Below are 15,135 nucleotides of genomic sequence, written 5' to 3'. Positions count from 1 at the left end.
TTCCTGAACCCAGGAGGCGGAGGTTGCGGTAAGCCGAGATCGCGCCATTGCACTCCAGCCTGGGTAACAAGAGCGAAACTCCGTCTCAAAAAAAAAAAAAAAAAAAGAGGAAAAGAAAAAAAAAAAAGTTTGTTCAAGTGAAAATTCAAAATCCAAAAGTGGTCCATATAGTGTGATTGATAGTGGTCCATACAGTATGATTGATTGATACCTTTTAAGTTCCTTTCTTTTTCTTTTTCTTTTTTTTTTTTTTTTTTGAGACAGTTTTTCCCCCTTTTTCCCAAACTGGAGTTCAATGGCAAGAGCTCAGTTGGCTGCAAACTCCATTTCCTGGGCTCAAGCAATCCTCCCTCCTCAGCCTCCCAAGTAGCTGGGACTACAGGGCGCACCTCATCATGTCTGACTAATGTTTGCAGTTTTGTAGAGAGAGGGGTTTGCCTTGTTGCCCAGGCTCGTCTGAAACCCCTGGAATCAAGCCATCTGCCTGTGTCAGCCTCCCAAAGTGCTAGTATTACAGGCGAAAGCCATTGCACCCTACCCTAAACTCCTTTTTTTAATCTATAAATTCTTTGTCTTTTTTTCCTGCTCTCCATTTTTTTTTAATTGAAGAAACTGTCCTCCAGAGATTTCCACAGTCTGTATTTTGATGATTGTGCTCCTATGATGTTGTTTAACGCATTCCTTTGAATCCTTCATTTCCTGAAAACTGGTAGTAAATTCTAGAGTCTTAAACAGATTCAGATTTGAACATAATGTTCTATTATTTATTTTTCTTTCTGTGATGTTAGTAGCCAATGATGATCATTTCCCAGAGCCATTATTTTACTAGGGAGTTGCAAAATTTTGATGCTCTAATTCTATCATCCTTTTTAATTTTGTTAGCTGGAATACTTCTTTCTTTAATGTTTTTTTTGTTTTTGTTTTTGTGAAGCAGGGTCTCATTCTGTCACCCAAGCTGGATTGCAGGGGAGCAAACACAGCTCAGCTCATTGCGGCCTTGACTTCCCAGGCTTCAGCAATCCTTGTGGCTCAGCCTCCCAGTGGCTGGGACCACAGGCGCCTGCCATCATACTAGGCTAATTTTTGTACTTTTTGTAGAGACAGGGTTTCGTCATGTTACCCAGGCTGATCTCAAATTTCTGAGCTCAAGCAACCCTCCCTCCTCAGCCTCCCATAGTGCTGGGATTAAGGCATGAACCACTGCACCCAGCCTATCTTTTACATTTTCTTTCTTTTTCAGGGTTTCACTCCCAGTTGCCCAGCATGCTGGAGTGCAGTGTCGAGCTGTCTTCTCACTATAACCTCTACCTCCAGGACTCAAGCGATCCTCCTACCTCAGCCTGCTGAGTAACTGGGACTACAGGCACACACCACCATGCTCGGCTAATTTTTGTATTTTTAATAGAGATGGGGTTTCACCAAGTTGGCCAGGCTGGTCTTGAACTCCTGGCCTCAAGTGATCCACCCATCTAGGCCTCTCACAGTGCTGGGATTGCAGGCGTGAGCCACCGTGCCTGGCCTACCTTTTCTTCTTCAGATGTGGAATCACCATTTCTCCAATGAACTCTGGTTCCTGTACACTGTTATTGAGTGGATCATAGGTTTTAGGCCATTTTCGTGGTCAGAGTTCCAAAATATATGCATATATATGAATGCAGATAGATAAAGATATTGCTACACATAGATATACATAAGATAGATATATAGATATGGTTTTATGTATATATATATGTATATGTAGACATAGATACTTTTAAGAGGAAATACATCACATGTTAACACAGGTATTTTCAAGTCAAATGAGTTTTTAGGGCTGGGTACTAGTGGCTCACACTTATAATCCCAGCGCTTTGGGAGACCACAGAAGGAGGATGACTTTAGACCAGGAGTTTAAAACCAACCGTGTCTGGGTGTGGCGGTTCACGCCTGTAATCCCAGCACTTTGGGAGGCCGAAGCGGGCAGATACCCTGAGGTCAGGAGTTTGAGACAAGCCTGGCCAACGTGGTGAAGCTCCATTTCTATTAAAAACAAAAATTAGCCAGGTGTGGTGGTGCGCACCTGTAATCCCAGCTACTCAGGAGGCTGAGGCAGGAGAATCACTTGAACCCGGGAGGTGGAGGTTGCAGTGAGCTGAGATCGCACTATCGCACTCCAGCCTGGGCTACAAGAGCAAAACTCTGTCTCAAAAATAAATAAATAAATAAAAGTAGCCTGGGCAATAATAGTGAGACCCCCATCTCTAAAAAGTATATAATAAAATAAAAAACAAGTTTTTAACTGAATTCTTTAATTTTATAATTGTATCTTTTTTTACACTGAAAAGCTGGGGATTCCCAACATCATTAACATAATTATATATTTTATTTATCCTATTATTATACTATTAGTTTTGATATTGTTACTAACAATATTATTATAAGATGTGGGTGACAGGGGGATGGAGGCAGCAAACCACCTTGCCATGTATGTACCTATGCAACAATCCTGCATGATCAGCACATGTACCCCAGAACCTAAAGTACAATAAAAAAAATGAAGAAAAAAATAAAATTATACCATCTTTTTAATCTCACAGCTTTTTAAAATAAAAATTTGATATTGCTAATTAAAAAAATAAGACTTACGTTGTTCATTATTTTACAAATTTATGCCTCTAGGAATTTATGGTTAAATTATTATATTTGGGCCAGGCGCAATGACTCATACCTGTAATCCAAGCACTTTGGGAGACCGAGGCAGGCGGATCATCTGAGGTCAGTAGTTTGAGACCAACCCAGCCAACATGATGAAACCCCATCTCTACTAAAAAATACAAAAATTCCTGGGCGTGGTGGCGCGTGTTTGTAATCCCAGCTACTTGGGAGGCTGAGGCAAGAGAATCGCTGGAATCCAGGAGGTGGAGATTGCAGTGAGCTGAGATCATGCCATTGCACTCCAGTCTGGGCGACAGAGCCAGACTTTGTCTTAAAAAAAAAGAAGAAAAATTACTATATTTCAAATTTACTTAAAATAATCCCGTTTTGTGGGTTATGCTACCAATATGATGCACAGGTTCATTTGCTTTTGACTTTTTTGATGTTTTAAAATTTTATATTATTTAAAAATAAATGTTTACGTGGTCCCAAAGTCAAATCTACCAAACAATATGTACTCAGAGAAGGGTAGTTTCTGTCCTCGTCTTCTCCATCCTATTCTTCCTCTCCCTTCTCATAAGGTAACTATAGCTAAAATTTTTCTGTTTGTTTGCATTTTTATCCATATCTATAGAGAATATATTAATGTTCTCTTTCTTTCTTCAAACAATAGCATACTATGCACACTTTCCTCAGCTTTTCTTCTTCTTCTTTTTTTTTTGGTAGAGATGCGGGTATCCTGATAATCACTATGCTGCCTAGGCTGGCCTCCAACTTTTGCTGCCTCAGCCTCCTGAGTAACTGGGACTATAGGCACACACACGGGCACCCAGTTATTACCCATCCTGCTCCTTTTTTCACTTAAAAATATATCCTTTATAGTAGTATATAAAGATATTCCCTATTATTTTCATCTGGTTTCATTATTGCTCAGTAGTTCATTATTTGAATATTTCATCGTTCACTCATCTCGTGGCACTCAGATAGGTATTTTCGTTGTTTCCAGTCTTTGACTATTGCCCTTAATGCTTTGACACCTGCTTTATGCATACATCTTTTCATACTTTTTTAGCGTGTCTTTGTGATAGATTCTTTTCCCTAATTGCTACTGAATTTTAAGGCACAATAACAACAGTTTTTCCCACTCCTAGGTTACAGAGGAATTCATTCATATTTTTTTTAGTTGCTGTGTCACCTTTTAGTTGCCAGTTCTCTGATAAAAAAAACAAGCTTGGATTTTTATTTATTTGAACATTGAGAGAATTATTTTATGGCCTGTGTTTGATAATCATAAAATCCAATTTTTTTTTTTTTTTTGGTGTGGATCTGTTTCTGTTTCTTTTGGCTATTGTTTCTAAAGATACTTTTCTTATTTTGTTGTATGCATGTTTTTCTTTGATTATGTGGTATAATATATTTGTAAAAATAAGTGGAGTCAGCCAGGCATGGTGGCTCACACCTGTAATCCCAATACTTTGGAAGGCTGAGACAGGCAGATCAGTTGAGGTCAGGTGTTTGAGACCAGACTGGCCAACACAGTGAAACCCCGTCTCTACCAAAAAATACAAAAATTAGCTGGATGTAGTGGCGGGCATCTGTAGTCCCAGCGACTCGAGAGGCTGAGGTGGGAAAATCGCTTGAGCCTGGGAGGTGAAGGTTGCAATAAGCTGAGATCATGCCCTTGCACTCCAGCCTGGGTGACAGAGTGAGACTTCATTTAAAAAAAAAAAAGTTGAGACTTAGAAAATGCAATCTTATTCCAGAGAGGTACTTTATTTGCTTTTGTTTGGTGTGTGGGGACACTATCAGTCTGGGATCACTTAAGTTGAATTTCAAGATTTGATGTTTGTGGGCCAATCAGATGGCATGAAGCAGACTGCAAATCCAATAAAAGCGCTGCTTTAGTTCTGCTTCATGCTTCCCTTGTTGAAATAACTAAATGGTGGTGTTTCAGGAATAAAGCAAAAAAAAAAAAAAAAAAAAAAAGAGAAAAGAAAAGAAAATTTAAAAAGAAGAAAGAAGAAAAAACAAACACAAAAAAGAATGAAATATTCATGAAGATTTTCTTATAAGCAAAATTTTTTAAAAATAAAATAAAATAGTCTGGGCAAGGTGGCTCATGCCTGTAATCCCAGCACTTTGGGAAGCCAAGGCAGACAGATCACCTGAGGTCAGAAGAAGCTGTGAGCACTGATCTTAACTCTGAGTTTCTTTTTTTCCCTAGATTTTGACCCAGTAATTCTTATTATCATGTAAACTCCTTATACTTTTAAGAAAGTTGATTTTTTTTCTTGTTTTACTCAGCGTTTTTGCTCGTCCTCAAACAGAAAGTTGATATGAATTACCTAGCTTGCATTATTGGAAGTGGAAGTCCCTCTCATTGTTTTCTTTTAAAAAAAATGTTTAAAGCCAGTCAAATTTAGCAATGGGGGATTGTATGCCAACTACAGTGACACTAACGATCATAAGTTCTGATAACCCACTACCAGTCTCTCATTGTTATTTCAATTTACTATTCTCTGGCTATTAAATATATTTCAGTTTTATTTTTATTTTGCGATGGAGTCTTGCTGTTACCCAGGCTGGAGTGCAGTGGTGCATTCTCAGCTCACTGCAACAACCTCCGCCTCCCGAGTTCAGGGGATTCTCCTGCCTCAGCCTCCCGACTAGCTAGGACTACAGGCGCTCGCTGCCACACCCGGCTAATTTTTGCATTTTTAGTAGAGGTGGGTTTTCCCTATGTTGCCCAGGCGGATCTGGTGATCCACCCACCTCAGCCTCCCAAAGCACTGGGATTACAGGCGCGAGTCACTGTGCCTGGCCATGATTATTAAATAATTGAAGCATCTCTTCAAATGTTTTTCAGCTGTTTGGATTTTCTCTTCTATTTATTTATTTATTTACTTATTTATTTATGAGACGGAGTCTCGCTCTGTTGCCCGGGCTGGAGTGCAATGGCGTGATCTTGGCTCACTGCAAGCTCTGCCTCCCGGGTTCAAGCGATTATCCTGCCTCAGCCTCCCGAGTTGCTGGGATTACAGGCAAACACCACCATACCTGGCTAATTTTCCTATTTTTAGTTGACATAGGGTTTCACTATGTTGGCTAGACTGGTCTCGAACTCCTGACCTTGTGATCCATCCATCTCGGCCTCCCAAAGTGCTGGGATTACAGGCGTGAGCCACCGTGCCTGGCCTGGATTTTCTCTCCTATAGATCGCCTGATTATATCCTTTTGCCCATTTTTCCATTGGGGTTCCTGTCTTTTTCTTGCTGATCTGGCATTCCTGCCCTGTAGAATTAGTCGCTTGTTGATTTTAGACATGGGAAATGTCTTCTACCAATTTGTTATCACCCTGTTAACTTTATCCATTGTTTGCTATATAAACAGAAATCCTTAAATTTTATGTCATTAAATTCTTTTATTGTCGTTTTTTGTTTGTTTGTTTGTTTGTTGTTGTTACCCAGGCTAGTCTCGAACTCCTGAGCTCATGGGATCTACCTGCCTTGGACTTCAAAAGTGCTAAGATTACAGGTGTGAGCCACCATGCACAGCTTACGTCACAAAATTCATCAATATTTTTGCCACATAACTTGTACTTCAGGGTTTTTTTTGTTTGTTTTAAAGTCCTTCATCATCTGTATCACAAAATAATTCTCTTATATTTTCTTCTAAAACATAGTTTTACCTTTCACGGCTGGGGCGGTGGCTCACACCTGTAATCCCAGCACTTTGGGAGGCTGAGGAGAGCAGATCACTTGAGGTCCGGTGTTCGTGTTCGAGACCAGCCTGGTCAAGTTGGTGAAACCCCATCTCTACCAAAAATACAAAAATTAGCTGGGTGTGGTGGTGTGCGTCTGCAGTTCCAGCTACTCAGGAGGCTGAGGCATCAGAATAGCTTGAACCCGGGAGACTGAGGCTGTAGTGAGCCGCGATCATGCCACTGCACCTCAGCCTGGGCCACAGAGCAAGGCCCTGTCTCAATAAAAATCGAAAAACCAAAAAACAGAAAACCGCAACATAGTTTTGCCTTTCACATTTATGTCTTTATTAAACCTGGAGCCCATAATGGTACATGACCTTAGATAAGAAAAGCAGTTTTGCTTTTTTTTTTTTTTTTTTAAGATGAGATTTCATCATATTGGTCAGGCTGGTCTCAAACTCCTGACCTCAGGTGATCCACCCTCCTCGGCCTCCTAAAGTGCTGGGATTACAGGTGTGAACCACCATGCCCGACCACTTCTATTTTCATAGTAAGCCAATTTTCCCTAAACTTTTTACAAAAGAATCTATTATTTTCCATTAATTAGTGATGTCACTTTTATTATATATTAACTCTCATGTAAAAGATTTTATCCTTGGACATGGTTTATTTTGCTCCACTAGTCTATTTGGTGTTGGTATTTCTTTGTTTTGGGGTTTCATGTTTATTTGTTTGTTTTTTTTGTGTGTGTGTTTTGTTTTGTTTTTTTCTCCTTTTGAAACAGAGTCATGCTTTGTCACCCAGGCTGGAGTGCAATGGACTCATCACAGCTCACTGCAGTCTTGACCTCCTGGGCTCAAGCAATCCTCCCACCTTAGCCTGCCCCAAATAGCTAGGACTACAGGTACACTTAGGATTACAGGTTTGTGCCACTGCACTCTAGCCTGGAGCCTGGGTGACAGAGGGAGACACTGTCTGAAAAAAAAAGTTATATTATTTGATCTTTCTTACTTATACAATTATTACATTAAATTATATAGATAAGTTTCTTTCTTTCTTTTTTTTTTTTTTTATTTTTTCTTGTATCTTTGAGGCAAAGTCTTTCTCTGTCGCCCAGGCTGGAGTGCAATGGCGTGCTCTCCGCTCACAGCAGCCTCTGCCTCCCAGGTTCAAGCAATTCTCCTGCCTCAGCCTCCTGAGTAGCTGAGATTACAAGCACACGTCACCACTCCTGGCTAATTTTGATATTTTTATTAGAGACCCAGGCTTCACCACGTTGGTCAGGCTGGTCTCGAGCTCCTGACCTTGTGATCCGCCCACCTCGGCCTCCCAAAGTGCTGGGATTACAGGCATGAGCCACCGCCCCTGGCCATATAGATAAGTTTCATGATATTAGACCATCGGTTTAGTCTTGGGAAAACCCATATTTGATCACGATGTATGATGCAAAAAAATGTATATATTCTTGTGTTTGTTAGCTAATAATTTATTTAGGATTTTTGTATCTACACTTGTAAACTAAGCCTACACTTTTCCTTTCTGCTGTTATTTCTTGTATAGTTTTGGAATCAAGATTATGGTGCCTTATAAAATTAACTGTCCATGTTTTGCTCCTTTTTTATTCGCAGAACCACTTGTATAAAATAGGGATTTGGAGATCTACAAAGTTTGGTAGAACTCACTTATAAAACAATATGCACCTGGAGATTTTTGAGAGGCAAAGTCTTTGATGACCACTTCAGTTTTTCTACTTAAATTCTTTCTTTTTGTGATGGTTTTCGCATTTTATATATATATATATATATATATTTATATATATATATATATATAATTTTTTTTTTTTTTTTTTTTTTTTGCGATGGAGTCACTCTGTTGCCCAGGCTGGGGTGCAGTGGCACAATCTCAGCTCACTGTAACCTCCATCTCCAGTGTGGGTAAGAGTGAGACTCTCAAAAAAAAATTACTTTTGGCCAGGCGAGAGTGGCTCATGCCTGTAATTGCAGCACTTTGGGAAGAGGAGGTGGGAGGATAGTTTGAGCCCAAGAGTTCGACACCAGCTTGGGCAACTTGGCAAGATGCCACCTCTATGAAAAGTTAAACAAAAAAATAGTTGAGCGTGGTAGCCTATGCCTACGGTCCCATCTATATGGGAGGCTGAAACAGGAGGGTCACTTGAGTGCAGTAGGTCAAGAGTTCAGTGAGCCCTGTTCTCTCCACTATATTCCAGCCCGGGTGATAGCGCAAGACCCTCTCTCAGGAAAAAAAAAAGAATTGCTTTTGCTGAAGTTCTTTCTTATAAATCTTTTTTAAAGACCCCAATTTCAAATTTATAAATCTTTGCTGCTTTTCTCTTCTCTATTCCATTGTTTTCTCTTATACTTATTATCCTTTATTTCCTATATTTGCTCTATGCACTTTTTTTAAATTTATGAGTTGACTGTTTAACTTTTTTGTTTTTAATGCTTTGTGTGTCTGTGTGAGAGACAGGATCTCACTCTGTCACTCAGGCTGGAGTGCAGTGGTACAATCACTAGTCACTGCAGTTTTGACCTCCTGGCTCAAGTAATCTTCCTGCCTCAGCCTCCCAAGTACCTGGGACTAGAGCGGCTCGCCACAACAAATGACTAATTTGTTAAAAACTTTTTGTAGAGATGGGGTCTCCCTATGTTGCTCAGGCTGGTATCAAACTTCTAGGCTCAAGTGATCCTCCTGTCTTGGCCACTCAAAGTGTTGGGATTACAGGTGTGAACCACTGGGTTGGACCTGTTTTTAATTTTTCTTGTTTCCTGATCATCTTACTTAAAGATGTAATTGATCAACTTACTTAAAGACATAATTTTGCCCTTTTTACCTATATTACTTTTTTTTGAGATGGAGTCTCAGGCTGGAGTGCAGTGGCGAGATCTCTGCTCACTGCAACCTCTGCCTTCTGGGTTGAAGTGATTTTCCTGCCTTAGCCTCCTCATTAGCTGGGACTACAAGCGCGCCCCACCACGCCTGGCAAATTTTTGTATTTTTAGTAGAGACGGTGTTTCACCGAGTTGGCCAGGCTGGTCTTGAACTCTTGACCTCAAATGACCCACCTGCTTCAGCCTCCCAAAGTGCTGAGATTATAGGCATGAGCCTCGGTGCCCAGCCCTATATAACTTTTTTTTTTTTTCCCATTTATTTATTTTATTGCATTTTAGGTTTTGGGGTACATGTGAAGAACATGCAAAATTGTTGCATAGGAACACACGTGGCAGTGTGATTCGCTGTCTTCCTCCCCATCACCTACATCTGGCATTTCTCCCCTTGCTATCTCTCCCCAGCTTCCCACCCCCCACCGTCCCTATATAACTTTTTAAGGTATGGTCCACAAATTTTGACCTGTACATTTTTATTATGATTCTATTCTAGTTTTTCTTAATTTTCTCTATGTTTTCCTTTTACACTAAAAGATTATTTATGTATATGTAATTTCATTCCCCAATGTAGGTGATTCTGTTAGCTATTCTTTTGTTATTAGTTTCTAATTTTATTGCATGAATGTTTATACCAGCCTTATTCTTAATAGCCCAAAGGTTGAAACAACTCAAATGTCCATCAACTGATGAAAATATGAACAAAGTATGGAATAGCTAAGGGATTGTTATTCAAAAATAAAAAGGAGCTGGACTGAGTGGCTGTCACCTGTAATCTCAACACTTTGGGAGACCAAGGTGGGAGGATCATATTAAGCCAGAAGTTCAAGACTAGCCTGGGCAACATACTGAAACACAGTCTCTTAAAAAAGTTAAAAAATTAGCCAGGGGCCGGATTCAATGGCTCATGCCTGTAATCCCAGCACTTTGGTAGGCTAAGGTGGGTGGATTACTTGAGTCCAGGAGTTTGAGACCAGCAGAGCAACATGGCAAACCCCATCTTTACTAAAAATACAAAAAAATCACCTGGGCGGGGTGGCACTGGCCTGTAGTCCCAGCTACTGGGGAGGCCAAGGTAGAAGGATAGCTTGAGCCCAGGAGGTGAAGGTTGCAGTGAGACAAGATTGTGCCACTGCACTTCAGCCTGGGTGACAGAACTGGACCCTGTCTCAAAATTGATCAATCAGTCAACAAAAATAAAAAGAACTATACTGATACATATTCAAACATGGACGAACCTTGATTACATCATGCTAAGCAAAAGAAGCCAGACACAGAAAGATTACACATTGTATGATTCCACTTATATGAAATATCCCGCATAGGCAAATCTCTAGAGACTGAAAGTAGATTATAGTGTTTGTTAGAGCCTGGGGAGAATGGGTTTAGAGGGAAATGGGATGTGACTGCAAATGGGTAGTGGGTATTTTTTGAGGTGATAATGTTCAAAAGTGTATTGTGGTGATGATTGCTTAATTTTATGAATAACCTTCAAAGTATTGAATTTTACCTTTTATTTATTTTATTGAGACAGGGTCTAGCTCTGGCCCCCAGGCTGGAGTGCAGTGGTGCAATCATGACTCACTGCAACCTCCACTCATGCCATCCTCCCACCTCAGCCTCCCGAGTAAATGGGACTACAGGCCCATGCCACCATGCCCAGCTAATTTTTGTTTTTGCAGAGACAGAGTTTTGCCATTATGCCCAGGCTGGTCTCAAACTCCCGGGCTCAAGCGATACTCTACCTCAGCCTCCCTACCTCAGCCTCCCAAAGTGCTAGGATTATAGGAGTGAGCCGCCTCCCTGGGCCAAATAAATAAATGTTTCATTCATTTATTTATTTTTGTTTTACTAATATAGTTTAACAAGGCAGTTTTACATAAGCTCACATCAACAATAAAAAATAATTTTCTGTTATTTTCCCCTTCTTTCTTTTTTTTTTTTTTTTTTTTTTTTTTTGAGATGAAGTCTTGCTCAGTCACCCAGGCTGGAGTGCAGTGGCATAATGTTGGCTCACTGCAACCTCTGCCTCCTGTGTGCAAATGATTCTCCTGCCTCAGTTTCCTAAGTAGCTGGGATTACAAGTGTGTGCCACCACCCCTGGCTAATTTTTGTATTTTTAGTAGAGACTGGGTTTCCCCACGTTGGCCAGGCTGGTTTCAAACCCCTGACCTCAAGTGATCTGCCCACCTTGGCCTCCCAAAGTGCTGGGATTACAGGTGTGAGCCACCTCACCCAGCCCGAATTTTCTTAACTACTTAAAGTAAAAATTTAAATTTGACTCCTCATTAAAGGTTCTAATACCTCTTCCTAAATTTCCTGGTCAACCAAACTCTCTCTATCTCTAGGTTCAGTGGGTTTTTAAAAGTGTGCTGTGCTTGATATCCAGAAATAAAAATTAAGCTATTCAAACTGTTAATGCATTGGGAAGAAGATGGAAAAGTTGTGTTAAAACAAGTGAGCAGCAGAACAGACATCTATTTATTCCCTAGTCAATTAGATCAGTATTTATCAAACTACAGATCATAAGTCGTTAGTGGGTTGTTAAATTAAAAAAATAAAGATTAACCGGGCCAGGCATGATGTTAATCCTAATCCTAATCCTAGCACTTTGGGAGGTCAAGGTGGGAGAACTGCTTGAGCCCAGGAGTTTGAGACGAGCCCCGCAACATAGTGAGACCCTGTCTCTACAGAAAATTAAAAAACAAATTAGCTCAGTGTGGTGGTGCATGCCTGTGGTCCCAGGTTCTACGGAGACTGGGGTGGAAGCATCACTTGAGCCTGGGAGGTGGAGGCTGCAGTGAGCCATGACTGAGCCACTGCAAACCAGGCTGGGTGACAGAGTGAGAGCCCATCTAAAAAAAAAAAAAAAAAGTTGGACACAGTGGCTTATTCGTGTAATCGTAGCACTTTGGGAGGCCAAAGTGAGAGGATCACTTGAGGCTAGGAGATTCCAAGACCAGCCTGGGCAACATAGTGAAGCCCTATCTCTACAAAAAAATGAAATTAAAAAATTAGCCAGGCATAGTAACGTGCATCAGTGGCCCCTGTTACTTGGAAGGCTGAGGTGGGAGGATCAATTGAGCCCAGCAGGTCGAGGTTGCAGTGAGCCGTGTTCAAGCCACTGCCATCCGGCCTGAGCAACAGAACAAGACCTTATTTAAAAAAAAAAAAAAAGTCAGCTCACACTTGTAATCCCAAAACTTTGGGAGGCCAACGCAGGAGGACACTCTTGAGCCCAGGAGTTTCAGACCAGACTGGGCAACATGGTGAAACTTCATCTCTATAAAAAGAAAAAGAAAAAAAAAGGCTAATGATTGAGTATTAAATGAAAAAACTTGGCCAGGCACAGTAGCTCACACCTGTAATCACAGCATTTTGGGAGGCTGAGGCAGGCAGATCTCTTGAGGTTAGGAGTTTGAGACAAGACTGACCAACATGATGAAAACCTATCTCTACTAAGAATACAAAAATTAGCCCACCGTGGTGGTGCGTGCCTATAATCCCAGCTACTCAGGAGGCTGAGGCACGAGAATCACTTGAGCCTGAGAAGCTGAGGTTACAGTGAGCTGATATTACACCACTAGGCTCCAGCCTGGGCAACAGAGTGAGACTTCATCTCAAAAAAAAAAAACCAAAGAAAGAAAGAAAAAGAAAGAAAGGAAGGAAGAAAGGAAGGAAGGAAGAAAGGAAGGAAGGAAGGAAGAAAGGAAGGAAGGAAGAAAGAAAGAAAAAGAAAACTTTTACGACAAGCAGAGAACCCAACACAATACCAAATCTAGGTAGTTTCTGGGGTATGAGGTTGGGAAAACGAGGAATGAAGTAGGTCTTTCAAAGTCAAAAGATCTCAAACTGCAGCGGGTAGTGGCTCACGCCTGTAATCCTAGCATTTTGGGAGGCAGAGGTGGGCGTATCATTTGAGGTCAGGAGTTCAACACCACCCTGACCAACATGGTAAAACCCTGTCTCTACTAAAAACACAAAAGAATTAGCTGGGCGTGGTGGCACATGCCTGTAATTTCAGCTACTAGGGAGTCTGAGGCAGGAAAATTGCTTGAACCTGGGAGGTGGATGAACCCAGGAGGCGGAGGTTGCAGGGAGTGGAGATCTTGCCACTGCACTCCAGCCTGGGTGACAGAGCAGGAGTCAGTCTTCAAAAAACAAAACAAAAACAAAAACAAAACACCTCAAACTGTGTCTTTCTTATTTTTTGTTTTTTCAAATTTTCTAGTGTGTTATTTATTTTTTTCTTTTTTTTCCTATATTTAAAAAGCAAAATCTGGCCAGGCACAGTGGCTCATGGCTCACTGCAGCCTCAACCTCCTGGGCTCAAGCCATCCTCCCACTTCTACCTCCCAAGTAGCTGAGACCACAGGATCTGCTCATTTTTAAATTTTTAGTAGTGATGGGGTTTTTGCATGTTGCCTAAGCTTGTCTGGAACTCCTGGGATCAAGCGATCCACCACCTACCTTGACCTCCTATAGTGCTAGAATTACAGGTGTGAGCCACTGCACCTGACCTAAAAATGTATTTCTTATTATGTTCATGGTCACAAAATTAGATGATGCCCCTTGAAGTGTTTTTTTTAAGGGGGGGGTCTTAATTTCATTCTTAATATAAAAGTCACATGTTCACAGTAAAATTTCAAACTGTTTGGATGGGAGTAAATTGAAAGTCTCCCTCTCTCTGTCCCATTTCAAATCCCCCACATCAGAAAACCATTAAAATCATTTATGAAGAAATACATATATACACATACATATGCCACTTTTTTTTTTTTTTTTTTTTTTTTTTTTGACACAGTGTTTCACTCTGTCGTCCAGGTTGGAATGCAGTGGTGTCATCCCACCTCCCTGTAACCTTGAACTCCTGGACTCAAGCGAGCCCACCTACCTCAGCCTCCTGAGTAGTTGAGACTAGGCACGCAACACCACAACTGGTTAATTTTTAAATATTTTTTAGAGACAGGGTCTTGCCATGTTTCCCAGGTTTGTCTCGAACGCCCCAGCTCATGTATGTTCTCCCGCCTGGGCCTCCCAAAGTGCTGAGATTACAGGTGTGAGCCACCGTGCCTGGCCCAGGTATCACATTTTTATTGAGGTATTATATATGTGTGTATGTCTTCTTTAAAAACACACAAAAGATGATCATAATCTAGATACTAATGTGCAGCTATTTTTTTTTTTTTTTTGAAGTGAAAGGTCTCACATATTTATTACTGAACCCAGGCAACCAAAACCTTGTTTTTTTTTTTGTTTTTTTTTTTTTTAACATGAATAATGGAAGCACTGTGCGTTGTACTAATGCCTTCATAACAGATACAGAAAGGAAACTGTTCAAACTTCTCCAGATGGCGGTGACATTTTTCAGCTTGATTTGGTAACACGACTGTGACCTACAGACAGCATAAATATGTGTGCCATCACATGTGTAATTTCTTACAGACCAAGTTTGGTTCTTCTCCAATGTCTCCTTTTGGAGTTGTACCTGATTTTATTACCAGTTTTCATCCGAATCCACTGGGGAATGGGACGATTTTGCTTTTGTTTCTTGGCCAGGAATCGCTTAATCCTGAAAGTCTTGTGAGAAGACATGGCGAAAAACGGAGTAATGCCCACACCACGATGGCGGAGAAAGGAAGAGAGGACATGTGCAGCTATTTTTAACTAATTTTGTTCATTTACACCCTTGGATGTATTTTCATAATCATTCTCTTTCACATGTGCATAATTTCCCATTGCATGGATGTGTATCGTTTATATAACTATTCCTATAGTAATGGTCATTTGAAGGGATTCCAGTTTTCACCACTACAAAAAATGCTTAGCTGATATATTTGTTTATATCTTTGCATGCTTCTGTGGAGAAATCAATAGCACAAATTCTTAAGTAGA

General features: G+C 40.7%; 1 protein-coding gene across 1 annotated transcript; it reads right to left on the bottom strand.

Moving 5' to 3' along the window:
• Nucleotides 1-14,542: 14,542 nt before the first annotated feature.
• On the bottom strand, nt 14,543-14,865 carry LOC116534981 (60S ribosomal protein L39). The gene has a single exon (XM_032255759.1). It carries the CDS (start codon nt 14,833-14,835, stop codon nt 14,680-14,682), a length of 156 nt encoding a protein of 51 aa, XP_032111650.1. The 5' UTR covers nt 14,836-14,865; the 3' UTR covers nt 14,543-14,679.
• Between the last annotated feature and the right edge of the window lie 270 nt (nt 14,866-15,135).

Source organism: Sapajus apella, unplaced genomic scaffold (assembly GCF_009761245.1).
Source record: "Sapajus apella isolate SASKATOON/1434 unplaced genomic scaffold, GSC_monkey_1.0 scaffold91, whole genome shotgun sequence".
In the NCBI taxonomy this organism is placed as follows: Eukaryota; Metazoa; Chordata; class Mammalia; order Primates; family Cebidae; genus Sapajus; species Sapajus apella.
The sequence above is the reverse complement of the archived record's forward strand: the minus strand, read 5'-3'. Positions and strand labels throughout refer to the sequence as shown.